Consider the following 22697-nt stretch of genomic DNA (forward strand, 5'->3'; position numbering starts at 1 on the left):
GTCCCAAGGAGCTCCCCCACCCGCCACCCAGTTCCTCCTTCCCTGGCCCCTGTGCTGCCCCCAAGCCATCACTATGTGAAATTACGTGTTGGACGGGCTGTTTACTTGTTCACCATCTGCCAGCCCTCATGAGGGCGAGGCTGCTCTGACCACCACTGGATCCAGTGCCTGGAAGGCCGGTGAGGAACAAGCATGACTGCTGTGTTGTCAGGAAGGGGACAGCACAGGCCCGAGGCCAGGTGGCCAGGCTGTACGCTTTCTGAACTAACCTAAAAACAAACATTTGCGGCCAGGTGTGGTGGCTCACACCTGTAACCCCAGCAATTTGGGAGGCTGAGGCGGGTGTGGATCACCGGAGGTCAGGAGTTTGAGACAAGCCTGGCCAAGATGGTGAAACCCTGTCTCTACCAAAAATACAAAAATTAGCCTGGCATGGTGGCAGGTGCCTGTAATTCCAGCTACTCTCCTGAGGCAGGAGAATTGCTTGAGCCCAGGAGGTTGCAGCGAGCCAAGATTCCACCATTGCACTCCAGCCTAGAAGACAAGAGTGAGACTCCATCTCAAAAAAAAAAAAAAAAAAAAAAAAAAACAAAAAAAAAAAAACTTGCTGTAACTTCTCAAAAGAAGGGCTTGGACCACACCTTCCTCAGCCTCAGCAACTAAAGAGAAAAACTTTCTCTGCAAGGCCCAGGGCAGCTGTGTGTCTGAGGCTGGATGAGAGAAGGCAGTGCCTCATCCCGGAGTCCACCAGTCAGGCGTGCCTAGGGCAGTCCTCCCCACTTGTCAACATGCCAGATGCAAGGAGCACGGCGAAGGGGCTTCCAAAGAAGACAGAGGGGCTCCACTGCTGCAACTACTCTTGGGAAGGGCTGGGCACAGGGGTGAGTTGCAGAGCTAACTGCAGAGCTGGAGGCACAGGACACCACGGGAGACCCTGCTCACTGGCCTCTGAGCAGAACACTCCAGGGCAGGCTTGCTTGGAGGCAGGTGGAGAAGCCACAGAGAAGATGGGGCCACCTTCCCCCGGGGATACACCCAGAGGAAGGAGGTGTCCATGAGCCACAGCTTTCGGGTTTTCGGAGGGGGAAACATGCTCATTCTGCTACCCAGAGACAGGGGAGGGACCCAGTGTCCACCCTGCCCTAGGGTTCAGAGCCCCAGACCCAGAAACGGAGCAGCGCCACCTGCCCCTTAGTGGAGCGAGGCAGCTCGAGCCTCAGGAAATCTATGCTGTGTACCTCCCGAGGGCTGGGCCTGCAGAGCTGGGCAAGGCCGCAGCTCCCCAGCCCAGCGGGCACCGGTGCAGCTGGTCACGGAGGGCTCATGGAGTTCTGGTGAGGAGAGGATGGCGTTTCTCATGACACATCCACCAGCTGCTTCTCTGACCTGCAGCTGTGCCTCTGGTCCCTCTCATCACCCCTACGGGAAGCCAATAATCCCGCGAATGCCCGATCATGTGGAAGGACAGGGGGACAGCGTGGGGTGGGGTTCTCAGATGCCTTGAGCCCCAGGAACGCCTCCATTAGGCTTTGTTCCGAGGCCCCACGGTCGCAGGGACTAGGAGTGAACCAATTTGGGCATGAACAGAGAACTTTTTTTTTTTTTTGAGATGGAGTCTCGCTCTGTCGCCCAGGCTGGAGTGAAGTGGCACGATCTTGGCTCACTGCAAGCTCCGCCTCCCGGGTTCACGCCATTCTCCTGCCTCAGCCTCCTGAGTAGCTGGGACTACAGGCGCCCGCCACCGCGCCTGTCTAATTTTTTGTATTTTTTAATAGAGACGGGGTTTCACCGTGGTCTCGATCTCCTGACCTTGTGATCCGCCCGCCTCGGCCTCCCAAAGTGCTGGGATTACAGGCGTGAGCCACCGCGCCCGGCCCAGAGAACATTTTTAGACCAAGTTTTTCTCCAAATGAAAACTGATGACTGCCATGGGTCTCTCCTCTAACCCCTCCTGTATTTACAGACTAGCATTTGAGCAAAATAAATGCAGCTGTGAGAAGCAGAAGGCTGGAACAGAGCCCGGAGGAAAGATCCATGCAAGGACAGAAAATTTCAGGGCCTGACTGAATTTTTGGGTTGTGATTTTTTTAAACAAACACCAACCACCTCGACTGTGGCATGCAAGGCTTGGCACCCCTCCTCGCAGAGGTCCTGGGCCAGGGCAGAGCCTTAGAACTCAGTACACACATTCTGGCCCAGAGTCTTGGCCAAACTCTCAGAGCCCTGTCATTAACGGCAATTAGTTTACTTTGTTTTTCTAGAAGCTGGGACAACATGGATGTCAGGGTGAAGAATCCTTACTCTGACTAACGAGCGGAACTGTGAGCCCACGCTGCTGGGGAGCTTCTGAGCTCCATCAGACCTCGCCTGTCTCTAAAAGCGCCTGGGAGCTCAACCCAGGGGCCCCTGTTGAGAGCCTGCTGCTCTAGTGAGGCTACAGTCCTGGTTATCTACATGGGGCCCAGAAGGATCCTGGGGTGGTCAGAGGTGAAACTCTCCAAGCCTGTGCACACAGGGCAAAGTCTGGGCACTGACCTTTGGCCATGCACTCCCGTCCCGATGCCTGACACGGGGCCTCCAGTCCCCTTCTCTGATATTGGGAAGGGCATAATGAGAAAAGTGTTCCTGGTACAGACAGAGGCTGTGGCACGTGTTTGTTACTGTCTGCTGAGCCTGGCACAAGGAGAACCAGTGAGGGCGACCTGAGTGCAAGTCAAAACCATTCCACCCCCTACAGAAGCCGCCGCCCCCATGGTTGGGTGGGTTGCACTTCCTAGATTTGGACTGTGTCCACCGGATTTTTCCAAGGGGCTGGGGGAGCTTGTGGGCCCAGCTGTACTGGGGCTCTGAGTGCCCCAAGCACCCTACGACCAACAAAATTTCTCTTCAGAATGCAGATGTGCCTCAGAGCCTGAAGGTCAGAAATTGAGCAGGATCCTCACTGCTCCATCTCCAGCTCACCTTCTGCCCCGATGGAGACCAGCTTGACGCCTTTGCTGGCAATAAAGTCCAGTGCTTTGTTCACGTTGTTGATTTTGTGCACTCTCATTTTCCCCCGCTCCGGCTTAGGTAACCGCTCCCCTGAGAAATGCACAAAGAGAAAAAAAGTGGGGGCGAGACAGAGAGAGAGAAAGGGAGATAGGGAGAGAAGCTTTAGAGTCTCCTCTGTTCACCAAAACCAGGTTCCCCTGCTGGACCACCAGGCCACTCCGGCCCCACCCACCCGGCCGCCGTGCAGCTGCTAAGGGGTGCCCTCTCCTCCCCAGGAGCAACGAGACAGCTGGGTGGGCAGCGTCTCTGGGGACTGCTGTGGCCGAGCACCTGTGCCAGGGCTGGGCCGCACTGTGTGGCTGGGAGCCTCACCTGATATGACCTCCAGGAGCAACATGAGCTTCAGCCCATCTCGGAAGTCCTCGTCGATGTTCTCGATCTGAGTGCCTGCCTTCCGCAGGTGGGAGTTGCACCACGCCGTGAAGGTCTGAGGAGGCAGAACAAAGGGTAGTGCACAGAGTCAGCCTGGCTGTCGGGCTCTTTCCACACACCTGCCGGGCTGCAGCCCTGACCTCAGGAGAACCGCAGCTGCCACGGAGCACTCACCCACACACACCGCACATGCCCGATACACACATTGTTTCTGATCCTCACAGTGACCGCGGGAGGCAGATGTGAGGAAACTGAGGCTTCAGGTGATGAATGACCCACCACGAGACCATCCAGGTGGTAAGTGGCAGAGCTTGGATTTGAACCCAAGTCTGTCAATTTTGGCACCATGTGCTTTTTCCACACCCCCAAGCTGCCTCAAGGAAGACCAGTACAAACATCAGACTGGTGCCTCAGCCCACCACCGGCTCACTTGGTCACATAAACATGACTGAGCACCAGGCTCGGTAGTGTGGAATCAACAGGTCGGGCTCCTGCCCTCACGGGGCTTGTTTTCTTGATGAAGGCCAGCCTTTCATCTGCCAGCCAGACCCACGTGCCCCAGCTGGACCCTGGCTTCCTTGACCGGCGGCTGCTCTTCTCAGGCAGGAGCTCAGGCTGCCGCATTCCAATCATGTGCACAGATACAACCCAGAACAGGAAAGTGGCAGGAAAAGAAAAGCTCCCATAAACGCAGGATTTCCTCAAGTCTCTCTTCGAGCTTGGGCAGCCCAGCAGCAAGCCCTCCCAGGAAAGGCCAGGAACACAGACCCTCTGAGCCCTGGGCATATGCCTACATGCCTGTGTCGTCTGGCTTTCTGTGAGCAAGATGCCCCCGCCCCTCTCTCTCCTGGAGAACATGCCATGCCCCATCCCTCCTATTCTTTTGTTGTTGTTGAGATGGAGTCTCACTCTGTCACCCAGGCTGGAGTGCAGTGGCGCAATCTTGGCTCACTGCAACCTCCACCTCCCGGGTTCTAGCGATTCTCATGCCTCAGCCTCCTGAGTAGCTGGGAATACAAGCGTATGCCAACACGCCCAGTTAATTTTTGTATTTTTAGTAGAGATGGGGTTTTACCATGTTGGCCAGGCTGGTCTTGAACTCCTAGCCTCAAGTGATCCACCCGCCTCAGTCTCCCAAAGTGCTGGGATTACAGGCACGAACCACCGCACCCGGTTCCTATTTTTAAGACTCAGTGCAGCTTAGAGGCTGGAAGGCAAGTGGGAGGCAGGCCCCCCTCACCAGGATTAGGCAGCCGCATCTAAGGAAAATGTTTCGGAGGACCAACTGGAAGGGAAGGAGGGTACTAAACAAGAAGTCTAAGTCCCTGGCCCTAACAGACCAACGATGCTGACAGGGCATAGGTACACCCAAGCACGGGGCATGCAGCCTCCTGGTGGTGCCCAGCTACTCAGCCCCCTGCAAGCTGGGGCATGCTCATAGACATTAGAGCCACAGAAGATCTCAGATCAGTTAACGTCAACACGCCCAGGCACCTTCAGGGAAACCAGCCTACGCACCCTCCCGCAACAGGGCCTGGGAAAAACCCCAAGTGTCTGCTTCTTATAGGAACCCCTGTACCCCACCCTCTCCATCTGCAAGGGCCAGTGTAGAAGTGGGCAGACAGCCAGGGACACACAAGAGCACATTCCACGCCCCGGGTGCAGGCGGAGGCCATGCGGAGCACAAGGGGCTTCCACGGAGGCTCTGGCCAAGCACCATGTGTTTTGACAACTGTCGCCAGCCCTGCTCATTCAGGGAGTCCCGACATAAAGCCCCTCGCAGACAAAGCAGCTGCCTAATTAATATGCCGTACCACAGTGTGGACTCAGCATGGGGCTTCCTTCCAAATCCGAATGGGGGCAAGCGCGGACAGCTAGACCACCCCTGCCCCGCCTCTCGCCATGGAGAATTCCTCTACCTGGGAGACAGAGACCCCCTCCTGGTGGCACGATGCTGTTCCTCCACTAAAGATACCTCTGCTCTGCCATGTAGCCAGCCCTGGGCACCCCTCAAAAGTCAGGCCAAATGCTGTGCCTGGACGGTACACGGTACCTGCACCATGGCCTCCCTGACCCGGGTCTGCCTCAGACGGCCGCCTCCCTGCAGATCGCATCACACCCTTGCTCTCTGGTCTCTAACAGTTCTTGTCTCCCACCCTCCCATGGCTATGAGCTCCTTGAGGGGAGGGGCATCAAAGTAGGTTCTCATTACGGAGCATACTAACTCACCTTCCCAGCCTCCCCCATACAACGCTGAATTCAGAGAGCCAGGGCAGGAACCCTGCTTACACCACTCATGCGGACATGCCACCCAACCTTCCTAACTTCCATTTCCTCCTTTGCAACATGGGGATGAAGATCCCACCTAGGCCACGAGCAGTGTGAGGACTTAAGGTGGCCATGCCTGTAGCGTGCATGGCAGTGCTCAGGAAGTGGCAGCTCTCTGGATGGCCCTGTGCCTCCCAGGGTCTCCTCCCTCCCTGCCCTGGTCTCAGGAGTCCTGCCCACCCCTTCCACAGCGTGCCTGCTCTGTCCCCGGCCCGCCCTCAGCACCACGCAGCCCTTGGCATCTCTCCTGTAGCATCCCCCAGTCACTTTTAGTCTTATTGGATGTTCCATGCACATGAGCTCTCTTTCCTACCATGTGTGAGCTCCAGGGGGTGGGAAGTATGGCGCCTGCGCCTTTGCAGCCCCAGAGCACTGCCAGCCTTGATGGCGGGCAGCAAGCAGGTGTGGACCCCAGCAGCCCTGCGGAGCAGAGGGCAGCAGCAAATGGGCTGGGAAGGAAATGGCCATGGATGGTAGGCCTCTACTCTCACATGTGCCTGAGAGCAGGCGCTGCTGGGCAGCAAAGTAGCCAAGACACATCCCACAGCCTGAGGACACAAGAGGGCTGTTCCCCGAGGCCAAGGCCCTGTGCTCTGGTGTTGCCAGGCCCAGACCTAGGCAGCTGGGCTGCAGAGAGGGCCGGGCACGTGTGCAAACAGCACCCCTCACAGCCTCGGCCTGTGTAGGCTGCTCCTGCAGGCTCTGCAGGGGCACAGACCTGGGTTTGGGTTGGAATGCCAGCCCCCTGGTTTACTCATTCCATGTTTCCAACCAAGTGACTTTACCTACTTAAGTCTGTTTCCTTCCCTGTAAGATGGATTTATCAGAATCCACCTCCTGCAGTGTGCTCTAAGAATTAAACGGGGAAAATACATTTAAAGTATCTGACAGGCTCCTTGGCATAAATTAAGAGCCAGATGAATCACACGCACGTGTGTGCATGTACACACACGCACAAGCACGCGCTGAGATCCAGTCTCTTCTCTGCAAAGGCCCTCAGACCACCCACTGGTATGTAGAGAAAATGGGATGGCAGGAGACCCTCTGTGGATGGCCCCATCCCACCCTGTGGAGGCTGTGAACAAACCTCGCCGCTTGGGTTCTGGCCACCTGTCCTCAGAGGGGCTGCTGCACTACCCGCCCTCCATACATACACCCCACCTGTGCTCATCTTCTCTGGGTAGCAAACAAGAGCTCTGGCTTGGGCATCACACAGGTGCGGATTCACATCTTGCCTCTGCCACTGAGGCCTCAGGCAAGCGATAAGCCTCAGTTTCCTCACTGATAAAAACCGAGAGGTTAAGATAGAGATTAAACACAAGGATGTCATGTCAATCACTCAGTGATGTGTTAAACAAGTGTCAAAGGAAGGTTCGCTCTGAAATCAATGGTAACTCTTCCGTGTGCTCTGTCTTCCTGACTGACGCAGGCAAAGCCCCAAGCACAGGTGCTCACTCGCCTGGCCTGGATGATACAGAACAGAACTCCCGCTCAGATCCGGAACTGACACAGCCTTGGTGAACCCCACTGATGTGCTCCTATCCTTACCCCATGTCTTGCTTTGCCCTGTTTTGTCCTCCTGGAAGATGAGGGGCATCTATTGACGTCAGAGGTTCACAAAGCCCTCAGCTCTGGTGAGGAGAGAGCCTGCACTCACAAGGCCACCCCTAGGAACAGGTCGACCACGACGACCACTTCTCCATGCAGAGAGACTGGTGAGTAGGAGCTGGAGTTCGAATGGGACATTAAAAATTCATCACTTTTTCTACTTGGTTACAAAAATAACACACTGCTTCCATCCTTCCTCTCCCTACCCGGTTTAGACTATGCTGCGTGGGGTGGATGGTGTGGAGAGGTGGTTTCTATAGATGGAGGCCCTATGCGCCCACGATGCCGCCCTCCACCATGCAGGATTCTCAGAATGTGGGCAGCCGACTTCATGATGCCCCAGGCCGCCATGGGTCCGCACCTATTCATTCCCTGGACAAGCATGTGCTGGGTGTCAGCAGAGGGCCAGGCCCTGTGCCGAATCCATAACAGTGAGCAAAAGTGGACACTCTCATGAGGCTCCAGGTCTGATCTCATTAATCAAGCAATCAGTTCGCTCCAGAAATAACACCCTTAGGAAAAGTGGTAATAACAACAGGAATAACCGCAACAGACACTTCCATAGAGTCTACTAGGGGCAGGGACGGCTCCAGGCACTTGGTCACTTACTAATTCTCTCACCCTCGTAATCATCTCTGGAGGGAGGTGCTAGTACTACCTCCATTTTACAGATGAGGAAAAGGAGGGCCTGAGATGTGAAGTGGCTTGCTCCCATCAGTCATGCACTGGAAGTTACAGAGCTGGGTCTAAAGCCAGGTGCTGGGCTCCCGGGGCCATGGGGTGTTCTGCCTAGTTTGTGTCCCCTCCCCTGTGACGGGAGCTGAAGAATGCGGTCAGCATGGTGGCGGGCGGGGGGGCCGGCGGGCATCAAGCGAGTGGCGAGGCAGACACAGAAAGGTGTCCCTGAAGAGGTCATTCTCAAACTCTGAGCTGAAGGATGAGGAGTTAATAAGACAAAAATGAGGGAGACCTTCCAGGTACTGGGAAGAGCACGTGCCAAAGCCCTCCTGCAGAAGGGACAGAGCCTGCTCCAAGAAGGAAGGGAGTAAAGGAGTGAGGCTGGCACACTGGCCTCACAAGGCCATTAAACGGTCATGCTGTCCCTGCCATGTGGGGAAAGAGCCGAAGGGGACACGGGTCTACGTGTGATGGCCAGGAATAAAGCAGGGTGAAGAGCCCCTGAGAGAAACTCCCTCCCCTGGCAGGAAGAGGAAGGCAGAGGTGCCCTGCTGGCATGCCGAGGGAGAAATGCAAACTCAAGGTTTCTATTTCATTTGGGAGGAACCACAGCTGCCAGCCCTTTGTGGGAGGAGGGAAAGGCAAAAAGCACTGAGCTCTCCTGGGCTTCATCATCGCGGTCATCTTCCAGCGGCAGCAGCGATTCTGACCGTCCAGAACGTGGCATTGGCCGTGCCCTCAGGACCGCACCTAAGAGGCATGCACCTGCCTCACAAATACTGACTTCGAGCCCTATTATGTACTGGACACGTGAGGAAGCAAAACAGTTATCATTTACGTTCTGGCCAGCCAAGCGTGGTGGTGCACACCTATAATCCCAGCACTTCAGGAGGCCGAGACGGGAGGATTGCTTTAGCCCAGGAGTTCGAGACCAGCCTAGGCAACACGGCAAAACCCCATCTCTACAAAACTACAAAAATTAGCCAGGTGTGGTACTGCGTGACTGTAGTCCCAGCTACTCGAGAGGCTGAGGTGGGAAGACGGCTTGAGCCTGGGAGGCAGGGGTTGCAGTGAGCTGAGATCATGTCAGTGCACTCCAGCCTGGGTGACAGAGCCAGACTCTGTCTCAACCCATCCCCCACCAAAATTACATTCAGCACTCGGATGCGGGGGGGGCATGACATATTAAAGGTAATTATGCTATAATGGCTAATTGCTAGTTCTTACTATTTACACATTAGCAATTCTTTAAAACCTCCAACCCCATGATCACAGGAGATATTATCTCCATTTGATGAGGAAACTAAGGCAGGGAGAGGTTCAGTGACTTGCTTAATGTTACACAGACACAGATGATACATACACACACAGGGTGGGCATTCATTCCACGATGTCTGAGTAGAATGGGAGGCGCTGGTCAGTGAGGGAGAGACAGAAGAGTCAGGTCAAGAAGCCCCCAGCCAGGGCCAGGCGCGGTGGCTCGCACCTGTAATCCCAACACTTTGGGAGGCCGAGGCGGGCAGATAACTTGAGATCAGGAATTTGAGACCAGCCTGGCCAACATGGTGAAACCTCATCCTACTAAAAATACAAAAATTAGCCAGACGTGGTGGCGGGCTCCTGTAATCCCAGCTACTCGGGAAGCTGAGACGGGAGAATCGCTTGAACCTGGGAGGTGGAGGTTGCAGTGAGCAGAGATCGCGCCACTGCACTCCAGCCTAGGAGACAGACTAAGACTCCGTTTCAAAAAAAAAAAAAAAAGGGCCGGGCGCGGTGGCTCAAGCCTGTAATCCCAGCACTTTGGGAGGCCGAGGCGGGTGGATCACGAGGTCAGGAGATCGAGACCATCCTGGCTAACATGGTGAAACCCCGTCTCTACTAAAAATACAAAAAACTAGCCGGGCGTGGTGGCCGGCGCCTGTAGTCCCAGCTACTCGGAGGCTGAGGCAGGAGAATGGCGTGAACCTGGGAGGCGGAGCTTGCAGTGAGCCGAGATCGCGCCACTGCACTCCAGCCTGGGTGACACAGCGCGAGACTCCGTCTCAAAAAAAAAAAAAAAAAAAAAAAAAAAAAAGAAGGCCCCACCCAGCCCAGCCCAGCCCAGCCTTGGTCCCTGAGCTAGAGGTGAACTCAGAGAGCAAGGCAGGCAGAGAGGCAGGCAGGCAGGCAGGCAGGGAGGCAGGGAGGCAGGGAGGCAGGTAGGGAGGCAGGCACAGCGACGCCTGGGCAGCTCGCCTGCTTCTCAAAAGGTGGCCCCGCTGCTCCCAGCCTGTCCCTGGCCTTCCTGTGAAGGGAGCCTGCATCCAGCCCTTGACCTATCTAGGGAGGAAGGAAGGATGTGGACTCATCTGTCTTTGAGAACACATGTGAACCAAACCACAGAGAGGAGGCTTCAGAGCTTGCCCCTGCAGGCGGGCAGCCTATTAAAGAGGCTTCTCTGGTTGCTAAAATAGTACAGGGTGTGACTGGGGGGAAGGGGGGTGGACGAACAGAGAAAGGCAAGCTTGTCAGTTGAGTTGGGCTCCACGGTCACCCCTCCGTGTGCCAAGGCCCATGGTGACCCGGCTAAGGCAGGCTTCAGGGAGCCCCAAGAGCAGTTTCTGCTTTGTCACTGTGGGCTGCAGGAGGGAGATGGAGACCCAGCATCTCTGGTCATAAAGTCCTTCCTGCGTCACAGGGACCCCTCCCAGTCGCCAGGATGTGGGGCGGTAGGTGAATGAATGATGGATATTGTTCAGGAGGTGACCTAAGCACCCAGGAATGTGGCAGCAGTGGGCTTTAATGAGCCATTCATCAATGAATCCCTCCCTCAACCCGAAGAGGCAAAGCCCTCTCCACTCTGGGGCACTGACTAAGAAACAAACATTCAGCAGACACAGGGCAACCGAGTGGTTCCAGTGGGCAGGGCGATGGTGAACTGGAGGTTAGAAAGGGCCCTGGTGGGATGAGGCTGACCCAGCTGAACAAACTCGCCTTCTCTTTTCTTCCTGCCTTCCTGTTACAAAACATGTTCTCAGAACTGAAGGGGGTGGAGGGAAATGGCTATTGGAAGCTGGAATTCCACTAAGCCCAGAATAAAGAGAGTCTCTTGCAAAGTCGCTTTGAGCCTAGAAACAGGCTTGAGAGATCCCTCGGGAGGGGCGAGCAAGCCGGCTCTGCACTGTGTAGCACAGGATCCAGACCGGATCGCAGGCTTCCCTCTCCCCACCCACCAGGCTGATGCTCACATGTGGATTCCACGGACCCTGAACTTGACAAGATTTTAGAAAAAACCATTTGCTGCCTCACACCACAACCCTCTTCTGCCGTGTACACTGCCCACCCGCCTAGCAGGATATCACAGGCCGACAGGCTGACCTAGGAGGACCAGCCTGCATGCATTTTCCCTAAGCTCAGAGTTGACTGCAACTGGCCACGGCCAGCCCCACCCCCAGGTACCTGGAGGCCAGACGGAGCTCCCTAGCACCCTGGGAGTTTTCAAACCTTGGCTCTGAAATACCGTGTAGGGTTTGTCGTTCCGCTGGGGCATCAGTTGCTTTGAGGGGGAGGGCGCCGTCCCACCTCCTGAACTCCCACCTTGCCTGCTGTGGCCTCTGACGCTGCCCATGGTTCCTGCTTCCACGGGTCCTCGGGAAGGGTGTCCGGGGCTTGGACACAGGGGAGGGACAGCTATTTATTCCTGGGTAGGCAACCAGCCTTCTTATCACCCATCTGGCAGGCTATTGCCAGACCTCAGGCAAGGCCTAGCCCCACTGGGGCATCTTTTCAGTTCCTGAAAGCAGAAACGGCTCCCTGGCCCACGGGCTTCATCACCAACTATAAAGGCGCTTTCAGGGCCAGACGGCTAAGCCTTCTGGAATCTGGGTTACCAGCTGCACAGGCAGAGGTGCTCGCCCTGGCAAGGGGGCCTGTGGAGCCTCTGGCCTGTCTATGAGAGTGCACACCTGAGCACTTTTTGAAGATCCACTGCCACCAGATTCTGAAGGAGATAAAAGCCAGGGAACAGGCTGAAAGAACAGAAAACGAGCAGGTCACGATAACATGGCCACAAATTAGATGGGTGCAGCAACTAATGCATGGGACGCAGACAGCCCCACCTGCCCAGGCGATCAGGGCTGGTGCTGCCGCAGTTCAGCAACACACGGGGCTGCCCGTCCAGGACCCAACCCCGGCCGGGGGCAAAGCAAGTGCACTGTGTATGCCTGTTACATGACGACATAACCTAATTTGAAAGCAATTACAGTGAAATATGGAATGCGTCTTATGTCCTGGCCTGAAGTTGCCTTATTCGGAGTTTTCTCAGCCTACATGAAAAAGCTCTGACTTCGCAGTTGGAGGAGAGGTATAAATACCGCTGAGTGGGGTAGCAAGCATTCCAAAGGTCCTGCGTGTCTACCCAGAAACCAGCTCTTTGCACCCGGCCCCCTCCCCGCAGCCAGTGTTCCAGTCTTGGCCAATCCCCTTTGAGGTGCCAGAAAGCGTGTGTGTTGCTGCTGCAAAGGACAGATTTTGTTTGTTTTTGTTTTTGTTTTTGAGACAGAGTCTCGCTCTGTCACCAGGTTGGAGTGCAGTGACGTGATCTCGGCTCACTGCAGCCTCCACCTCCTGGGCTCAAGGGATTCTCCTGCCTCAGCCTCCCGAGTAGCTGGGATTACAGGCACCCACCATCACACCCGGCTAATTTTTATATTTTCAGTAGAGACGGGTTTCCGCCATGTTGGCCAGGCTGGTCTCGAACTCCTGATCTCAGGTGATCCATCCACCTCGGCCTCCCAAAGTGCTGGGATTACAGGCATGAGCCACTGCGCCAGGCCAAAGGATGGATTTTGGAGTGCTGTCTCCTCATGAGAAATACTGGTCTAAGACTTTCCTCTAGCTCTTTATAGGGTTGGTTTTGTCTCATCACTCAGAACTTGCCTCAAATGCCAGCATCCCAGGAGGCCTTTCCACACTCTGCTGTCTTCCCTAGGCTATCACTCCACTCTGCGTTGTTGTTGTTTTGGTTTTTTGTGTTTTTTTGTTTTTGTTTTTGAGACAGAGTTTCACTCTTGTTGCCCAGTCTGGAGTGCAATAGCATGATCTCGGCTCAATGCAACCTCTGCCTCCCGAGTTCACGCTATTCTCCAGCCTCAGTCTCCCGAGTAGCTGGGATTACAGGCCCGGCTAATTTTGTATTTTTAGTAGAGACAGAGTTTCTCCATGTTGGTCAGGCTGGTCTTGAACTCCCAACCTCAGGTGATCTGCACACCTCGGCCTCCCACAGTGCTGGGATTACAGGCGTGAGCCAACGCACCCGGCCTCACACTGCATTGTTTTACTCCCTGCACCTACTACCATCGGAAACTGTTCTTTATTCATAGCCACTCTCCCCCTCAAGTGCAGCATAAGCTCCCCAGAGGAGGGTTCTGTTTGCTGTGGGAACCCACTGCCTGGAGTGGTGCCTTTCACATAGTAGGTACTCAATAAATCTAGGAGTGAGTAGAATCAGGTTGTGGCATCTCACATCCAGCTTTTCTTTCTTTCCCTCTCTTTCATGTACTCTTTAAATATGTACATAGTTTGGAGAATCAATTTTTAAAAATTGAAATGTAATTCACATAATATACCAAAAAATTCACCCTTTTACGTAAAATTCAGGGAGTTTTAGTATATTCACGAGACTGTGCAACAATCACCACTATTTAATTCCAGAACAACGCTAGGCATGGTGGCTCACGCCTGTAATCCCAGCACTTTGGGAGGCCAAGGTGGGCGGATCAAGAGGTCAGGAGTTCAAGACCAGCCTGGCTGTTACCGGTGGGTCTTTGTTCTTAGAGCTCCTAAGATGGTGGTGGCTGCTCCCAAGATGGCAGCAAGACTTTTATTCTCTGACCTGATGTTCTTGTCCTCACGATTCCAAGGAACTGAACCTTGAGCCACGTGGTGAGTGTTATAGCTCTATTAGAAGCCATGGGCCACGGAACAGAACCGTGGAACCCAGCGACTAGTGTTTAGCTCAATTAGGATGAACTCGGGCACTTAGTCGCGCAGGAACAATGGCAAGCCTCTAGCCTGAATGGGAGCGGCAATGGGTGCCTCGCTGGATCAGAAACGCAGCACCCTGCCAGATCCGGAGGTAGGTCGGTGATGGCGGTGAACAGCAGTGGAGGACGGTGAGCGAAAGCTCAGCTTGAGCTGGAACAAATGTGGACCAGAAGAGTGTGTGGTTGCAAGATTTAATAGAGTGAAAACAGAGCTCCCATACAGCGGGAGGGGACCCAAAGGGGGTTGCCCACTCCCGGCTCAAATGCCTGGGGTTTACATCCCAATCATTGTCCCTCTTCCTGTGCTCTCAGATGATAGATGATTTGACTATTTCTTTACCTCCTGGTTTTAGCCTAATTGGTATTTTAGTGAGCCCTTTTTACTACCTGATTGGTCAGGTGTGAGCTGAGTTACAAGCCCCATGTTTACAGGTGGGTGAGGTACCTTCCCCAGCTAGGCTTAGGAATTCTTTGTTGGCCTGGGAAATCCAGCTAGTCCTGTCTCTCATGGCCAACATGGTGAAACCTCGTCTCTAACTAATAATACAAAAAGTAGCCGGGCGTGGTGGCGCACACCTGTAGTTCCAGCTACTCAGGAGACTGAGGCAGGAGAATCACTTGAACCCAGGAGGCGAAGGTTGCAATGAGCCGAGATTGCACCACTGCACTCCAGCCTGGGCAACAGAGCGAGACTCCGTCTCAAAGAAAAAGAAAACAAAAATTAAAAATTAACTGGGTATGGTGACTCTTGCCTGTAGTCCCAGCTACTCAGAAGGCTGAGGTGTGAGGAACACTTAGGCCTGGGAATTCGAGGCCACAGTGAGCTATGACAGCGCCACTTGCACTCTAGCCTGGGCAACAGTGAGACCTCACCTCAAAACAAAAAACCAAAAACACAAGGAACATGTCTACCACCGCAAAACTGGTACAGTCACTCCCCAACCCCACTTCCCTCCTACCTAGCCCCCAGCTCCTGACAACCACTAACCTACTTTCTTTCTCTTGCAATTTGCCTATTTTGGGCATTTCATACAAGTGGAACCATATGGTATATGATCTTTGAGTTTGGCTTCTCCTTAGCATGTTTTCAAGGTTCAGCCATGTTGTAGCACGTATCAGTACTTCATTCCTGCCTAAATAACATTCCATTGTATGGATATACCACAGTTTATTTATCCATTCATTGGATGATGGGCCTCTGGGTTGCTTCTATCTTTTGCATATTAGCGCCACCATGAATATTCACATGTGTAAGTTTTATGTGGACATGTTTTCAATTGCCTTGGGCATATACCTATGAGTAAAATTGCTGAGTCATATGATACCTCTTATATTTAAAAATTTGAGGAACTTGGCTGGGCCTGGTGGCTCATGCCTGTAATCCCAACACTTGGGAGGCTGAGACAAAACCAGCCTGGGTGACATGGTGAAACCCCGTCTCTACTAAAAATACAAAACATCTGTTTAAAATTTGAGGAACTGCCAGACTGTTTTCCCAAGAAGCTGCACCACGTTATACTTCAACCAACAATGTGAGGGTTCTGATTTCTCCCATCCTAGTCAATACTTATTATTTGACTTTCTGATTATAGCCATCATGGTGGGCGTGCAGCGGTATCTCATTGTGGTTTTTTGGTTTTTTGTTTTAGGGTCGGGGTCTCGCTCTGTTGCCCAGGCTGGAGTACAGTGGTGTCATCATAGCTCACTGCAGCCTTGAACTCCTGGGCTCAAGCAATGTGCCTACCTCAGCTTCCCAGGAGTATGCTACTATATCTGGCCAATTTCTTTTTTTTTTTTTTTTTTTTTGAGACGGAGTCTCGCTCTGTCGCCCAGGCTGGAGTGCTGTGGCCGGATCTCAGCTCACTGCAAGCTCCGCCTCCCGGGTTCACGCCATTCTCCTGCCTCAGCCTCCCAAGTAGCTGGGACTACAGACGCCCGCCACCGAGCCCGGCTAGTTTTTTTTTGTATTTTTTTTTAGTAGAGACGGGGTTTCACCGTGTTAGCCAGGATGGTCTCGATCTCCTGACCTTGTGATTCGCCCGTCTCGGCCTCCCAAAGTGCTGGGATTACAGGCTTGAGCCACCGCGCCCGGCCCCAGTTTCTTATTTTTATTATTATTATTTTGAGACAGGGTCTTACTCCGTTGCCCAGGCTGGAGTGTAATGGCATGATCTCGGCTCACTGTAACCTCTTCCTCCCAGGTTCAAGCGATTCTCCCACCTCAGCCTCCCCACTAGCTGGGACAACAGGCACCTGCCACCATGTCCGGCTAATTTTTGTGGGTTTTTTTTTTTTTGGTAGAGACAGGGTTTCACCATGTTTGCCAGGCTGGTCTCAAACTCCTGACCTCAGGTGATCCGCTCGCCTCAGCCTCCCAAAGTACTGGGATTACAGGCATGAGCTACCATGCTGGGCCTAATTTTTTATTTTATCTGTAGAGACAGGGTCTCACTATGTTGCCTAGGCTGGTCTCCAATTCCTGGCCTCAAGCCATCCTTCCACTTCTACCTCCAAAAATGCTGGAATTATGGGCATGAGCCACCAGGCCCAACCACGTTATGGTTTTGATTTGCCCTCATTAGTAATGACATTGAACACCTTTTCATGTGCTTATTGACCATTTATAGATCTTCTTTGGAGAAGTGTCTACTTGAATCCTTTGCCCATTTTTAACTGGCTTGTCTTTTTAATGTTAAAGAGTCCTTTATACATTCTAGACAGTAGACCTTTATCAGATATACAATTTGTAAATATTCTGTGGGTTGTCCTTTTACTTTAATAGTGTCCTTTGAAGCAAAAAGTTTCCAGTTTTGAAACAGTCTAATTTATCTATTTTTCTTCAGTTATGTTTCTGCTGTCATATCTAATAACCATTGCCTAACCCAAGGTCCTGAGATTTACACTTGTGTTTTCTTTTAAGAGTTTTACAGTTTTAGCTCTCACATTTAAGTATCTGATCCATTTGGAGTTAATTTTTGTATATGGTGTGAGATAAAGGTCCAACTTCATTCTTTGCAGACGGGTATCTATTAATAGTTGTTCCTGCACTATTTGTTGAAAACACTATTCTTTCCCCCATTGAATTGTCTTGTACCCTTGTTGAAAATCCATTGACAATAGATGTATGGGACCTCGGAGCTTTTTAAAAATACCTGAATTTTGGCTGGGCGCGGTGGCTCAAGCCTGTAATCCCAGCACTTTGGGAGGCCGAGATGGGCGGATCACGAGGTCAGGAGATCGAGACCATCCTGGCTAACACGGTGAAACTCCGTCTCTACTAAGAAATAAAAAAAATAGCCAGGCAAGGCGGCGGGCACCTGTAGTCCCAGCTACTCGGGAGGCTGAGGCCGGAGAATGGCGTGAACCCGGGAGGCGGAGCTTGCAGTGAGCTGAGATCCGGCCACTGCACTCCAGCCTGGGCTACAGAGCGAGACTCCGTCTCAAAAAAAAAAACCTGAATTTTACCACAGGCAAAATGAGACAGATTCCCTCAAGGTGGGCCCTGGGCAATGACATTTGACAAAGTCTACCTAGTGAGTCTAACATGAAGTGAGGGCTGAGAGCCACCAATCTAATCCAACCCCCTTGTTCCATATATGAAAGATCTGAGGTCTCAGTAGAACCAGTGGGGCTGGGTGCAGGCACTCAGGCCTGCAATCCCGGCACTTTGGGGGGCCGAGGCAGGCGGATCATTTGAGGTCAGGAGCTCAAGACCAGCCTGGCCAACATGGTGAAACCCCGTCTCTACTAATAACACAAAAAAATTAGCCAGACGTGGTGGCGCATGCCTGTAACCCCAGCTACTCAGGAGGCTGAGGCAAGAGAATCGCTTGAGCCTGGGAGGCGGAGGCTGCAGTGAGCCGAGATTGTGCCACTGTACTCCAGCCTGGGCAACAGAGTGAGACTCCGTCTCAAAAAAAAAAAAAAAAAAAAGAGACTCTGCCCCTAGATTTGCAAGAAACCCCACGGGAAAGGGGGATAGGCAGCCCGGGGTAGGAGCTGCCCCCGTCTCAGCCTGCCTCTTTTCTCAGACTTCCGGAGCCATCCCACACATGGGAAACCAACCAACCAACCCAAACCACTCAGATTATAAGTCAAAGAACTGGGTTCTCCCCAAGGGGAAGAGCCTGTGTTCCCCACGCAGAGTCCACTTGCACAGGAAGAGATAGGTCTAACCCAAGGCAGGTAGGGCCCACAGAGCAGAGGGGGAGGCAGTGCTCAGCCCTCCAGGCAAAGCTTCTCACCAGGAGGAGGAGATGGTGAGGCCTACCTTGAAATAACTACCTTTAACAGAGGAAACTTCCACTCCCAAAAGACAGTTTTAAAATTAGGGCAGCAGCAGAGGCTGGGGACTTGCCCTCCGCCTCCTCTGGCCCCATCTGGCATTTTGCTATGAAATGATCAGGCACATGGGGCCCTTCACCTGGAGAACAGGGAGTGTGAGCTACAAACACCCCATTTACTTTCAATGCTTACAGCTGAGCTCAGGTTTCGGGGTGGGGGTGGTGGACTAAAGATCGTCTGGTTAAACTTTGATCTTTCAAAAAGATAGCCAAGTGAGCCAGTTCGGCCTTGGCCTTGAGAGGGTGAGGCCTGGAATCCTGGCGAGTGCCTGAGGGGCCCAATCTTTAGAATTAATGCTTTAGTCTGGACAAATCCGCCCAGGGATTTGTTCATCCAGACAGGAGGCCTTTGGCATTTGGGAAGAAAAGGTCAGACAGGGCACTGATGGGATTGTTATTTAGGCAAGTGCTACACACCCGTCCTGAGCTAGCGGGACCCCAAGAATTCCCCAGTAGATCTTGCCAGGTGCAGGAAGTGCCACAGGAAAGGAAAGGGGTGTCTGGAAGCAGGGCAAACACTCCTGTTTCTCCCTCTGTTCATCTCTCCAGCAGGTGGCTTGTTTTTTTGCTGGTATTCAAACTGGGCCCTGCTGGTGGAAGGGTGAATATGTCAGGCCCCAGAGTAATCTTTAACCATGGTAAGGGTTTTGTCTTTGACAAGTGAAACTCCTACTTGGTGATCCTTTTCCTTTTTCCTGTTTTGAGAGGCTCTGATTCAACAGTCCACCCGGCCAAGTCAGGGCCATTCTCCTATTCCAGCGAAAGCAGAGAGGGGTGTCTTGGGGTGGGCATCCCGGCTAGGGTGGAGCCGGCTTGGTCTGGAAATCTGTGATCTTGACCATGTACAGCCCCACAGACTTGGGCTTGTTTCATGCATACTCAGTCCCTAGGGTAAGAAGATCCCTTTCAGAAGCAGGGTGAGTTTGGAGCACTGAGAGGATTCGGGGTCTTTATCTGCATAATTGAGTCCCCTCGCTCCTGAGTGGAATGGCACTGGCAGGAGCCCAACCCACGGGGGCGTTGGGTGCTCACCAGCCTGCCTGCCCTTTGCCGAGGCCACAGGGCACCTCTCCAGGCCTGCACCTCACAGACGCTCCATGAGCACTGGATGAGGGGGTGAATGAACCCCTGAGTCCATCTGGGAGATGACTCCAACCAGAAATTCCAGGCTTGGAGTTTGAAGTTTGCCAGAAGGCAACTGCTGGTGTTAAAGAGTTATCTAAACTTGCCCTTAGCCTCCTGTGAGTTGGTGTTGGCTCCCAGGCACTAGCATGGTGTGGGATACACAATTTGGGTGGGTTGGCCGGGCATAGTGGCTCATGCCTGTAATCCTAGCACTTTGGGAGGCCGGGGCAGGTGGATCACAAGGTCAGGAGTTCGAGACTATCCTGGCCAACATGGTGAAACCCCGTCTCTACTAAAAATGCAAAAATTAGCTGGGCACAGTGGCGTGCACCTGTAATCCCAGCTACTTGGGAGTCTGAGGCAGGAGAATTGCCTGAACCCGGGAGGCAAAGGTTGCAGTGAGCCGAGATCATACCACTGCCCTCCACCCTGGCTACAGAATGAGACTCTGTTTAAAAAAAAAAAAAAAAATCAATTTGGGTGGGTTAAGAAATCACTCTGGATTTGGGGTCTCTTTTTTTTTTTTTCCTTGACAATATTCAGTCCATCTCAGATTCCTGGGATGCATGAGACAGACAACACTAACAGTGTCTTGGGAGGATTTAAAGAAAGAAAAACCTGACCAGACCACAGAGAAGGTCTACAGAAAAGAAAGAAAGACCAAAATAGGATCCTATAGCCAAAGAGTAATTATAGGATTGGGAGGAACCAGTAGAGACTGAAACCTCTGACTCATAATTGCTCCATTAAAAATGGTGAAACAGCTGCCCTGGCCGAGGAACAGGGCTACACTCTCACCCTGGCTCGCCCCACCTACAAGCCTTCCTGGGGCTGGCATGAAGGGGTGGCTGTCTCCAGGAGCGGGTGTGACGTCAAAGGACAAAGGGGCCCCTGCTGCTCTCACGGGTAGATCTGATTCCTGGCCCCAGAACCAGGGAGGAGTGGTTTGTCCTGCAGCGGGTGGGGGACCAGGGTGGGGCAGCACCAGGAAGGTGTGGGTTCAGTTTTCCAGGAAAGGCCCAGGTGGTCCTGAGTGCTCTCACTACACTGTGGGAAGAGGACCGAGGAGAACTCTGGGTACCATGTCAACCTGCCCCATGAAAGCTACTAAGGGGCTGAGCCTGAACCAACAACAGCAAGAGGGATTTTTATGATTGGGTAGGGCATAAGGCCTACCCTACTATAATTACACAAATGACTCACATTTACTGAGCACTTAGTGTGTACCAGGGTTTGTTGCGCATGCTCTAATTTTACAGATAAGGATCCGAATGCTGGGGGATATACCCACAGCCACACAGCTGTTAAGCAGAAGAGCTGGGACCCTGCGACCCCCAAACTAACCTCAAGCCTCACCAAGGCTGCTTTCCACTTCTTCTGTTTGCTCTGTTAGGCCCTGTGTGAGTTACTTCACATGGTTCCTTTCATTTGATCTACTCTAAGGAAGACACAAAACCAAGGGCAGTCCCAGGAGGCCCTTGGCAGATTCCAGCAGCCACAGTGCTGCAGGCCCCGCGCTGAGCCACTGGGTGAGTCATGGGGGAGGGTAGGCGAGTCAGGTGACCGGGTGAGAATCAGAGCTATGCTGAGGTGGCCTGGTTACCTTGACATTCCTGTGATTCTGCCAAGGTAAAAAGTAACCCAAAGAGTTTGCCTTATATGGGCATGATGACAGATTTCAACAAGACAGCGTGTTAACTGACCCTGTATCAAATCGGTTCCCGGACTGCACAGACAACGCCCGATAAAGCTGCTCTGGAAGTATAGGAAATAACAATTTATGAAGGGCTATCACCGGTGACTCACAAAGGTGTAGCCCAACTGCCATTGTGTATCTTTTAGAGAAGGGGGGGGAAAAAGTTGGTGGCCTGTGGGCCAAACGGCTGTCTCATTCTCCCTCCCACCAGTGGCCTAGGAGGCCTGGCTAGACCTCTCCCTCTGTTCACCGGGCCTGGCTCAAGGAGGGCTGGAGGAAATCAATTTCAAGCTGGGGCTGAACAGCAAGTCCTGTCTGGGTTAGAGTCCTCACCACCTGCTTTCTCCCGGGGTGGGTTGGTGGGGGAGGGTGGCGAGAAAGAGGAGAGGCAGGGACTGCACCGGGAGGGAGGCAGAGGCTTTCAAGCCTGCATGGAACAAAATTATTAGGTCTGAGGGCACTGCACTGCATGAGAATCAAAGAAACAGACTGGGCCTCACAGGATTCCAGAGTCATCCCAGCCACTCCAAACTGCTGGCACCAGACAGCCCCTCCCAGGCACTCCCCAGTCCCCCCCACAAGGGAGAAACTCACTGCTCTGAGCCTCTCCCAAACTTCATTCATTCTCATTTTAAAATGTATTGGGCGTCTATCAGGAGCCATACACTATCCTGAGCACTGGGATTAAACAGACATCCCTGCCCTCATGCAACTTACAGTCTAGTGGAAGAGCCAATACAGACAAAAACAAGCTAAGGAGACAGGGATGGGTACCATAATACGGAGTACTGTGACTGGGGAGGGGAGTGAGCAGTGAGGGGAGGGAATCAAGCTCAGGTCAGGGAAGGCCTCTCAGTGGAGGTAACATTTGAGCCTGAATAAGTAGAAAGAGCCAACCAGGGGGAGATCATTCCCAGGGAAGGCGCTGGGTGGGAACTCAGGCCTGGTGGGTGTGGCTGGAGCAGAAGGAGCCTGTAGAGGGTGGGAGCCTGAGGAGCTTCAGCTGGCAGTGTGGGTTTCATCCTAAGAACAGGAAGCCTTTGGAGGGCCTCATGGGGGAGGAGCACAGCCAGATTTTGCGGGGAGAACACCACCCCAATCCTGGTGGCCGTGTGGACTGCAAGGTGGTGGCTTGGACAAGGGTTCCAGCAGTAAGGCTGGAGAGAACTTGAAGGACCTGGGGTAGATTCTGAAGGCAGAGCTAACAGGACTTCTTGACCTTCATCAATGCCTCCCCTCTACAGGGTCAGGCACGGTGGCTCACACCTTTAATCTCAACACTTTGGGAGGTCAAGGCGAGAGGACTGCTTGAGGCCAAGAGTTCAATCCAGCCTGGGCAACATAGTGAGACCCTGTTTCAATTTGGGAAAAAACAAACAAAAAAAAAGAGAGAGAGGGCATGGTAGCTCAGGCCTGTAATCCCAGCACTTTGGGAGGCTAAGGCAGGCGGATCACTCGAGGCCAGAAGTTTGA

The 22697-nt window shown here is 53.2% G+C and overlaps 1 protein-coding gene across 5 annotated transcripts in view; it reads right to left on the minus strand.

The window, feature by feature from the left end:
* ACTN4 (actinin alpha 4) overlaps window positions 1-22697 on the minus strand; it is an 87687-nt gene that overhangs the window by 28339 nt on the left and 36651 nt on the right. For all 5 annotated transcript variants that reach the window (XM_025367586.1, XM_025367589.1, XM_025367585.1 and 2 more), the window contains exons 2-3: window positions 3364-3478; window positions 2962-3081 (exon numbers count right to left, since the gene is read on the minus strand). In XM_025367586.1, coding sequence (XP_025223371.1) covers window positions 2962-3081; window positions 3364-3478 — 235 coding nt within the window. The remainder of the gene's footprint in view (window positions 1-2961; window positions 3082-3363; window positions 3479-22697) is intronic.

Source organism: Theropithecus gelada, chromosome 19, assembly GCF_003255815.1.
Source record: "Theropithecus gelada isolate Dixy chromosome 19, Tgel_1.0, whole genome shotgun sequence".
NCBI lineage: Eukaryota > Metazoa > Chordata > Mammalia > Primates > Cercopithecidae > Theropithecus > Theropithecus gelada.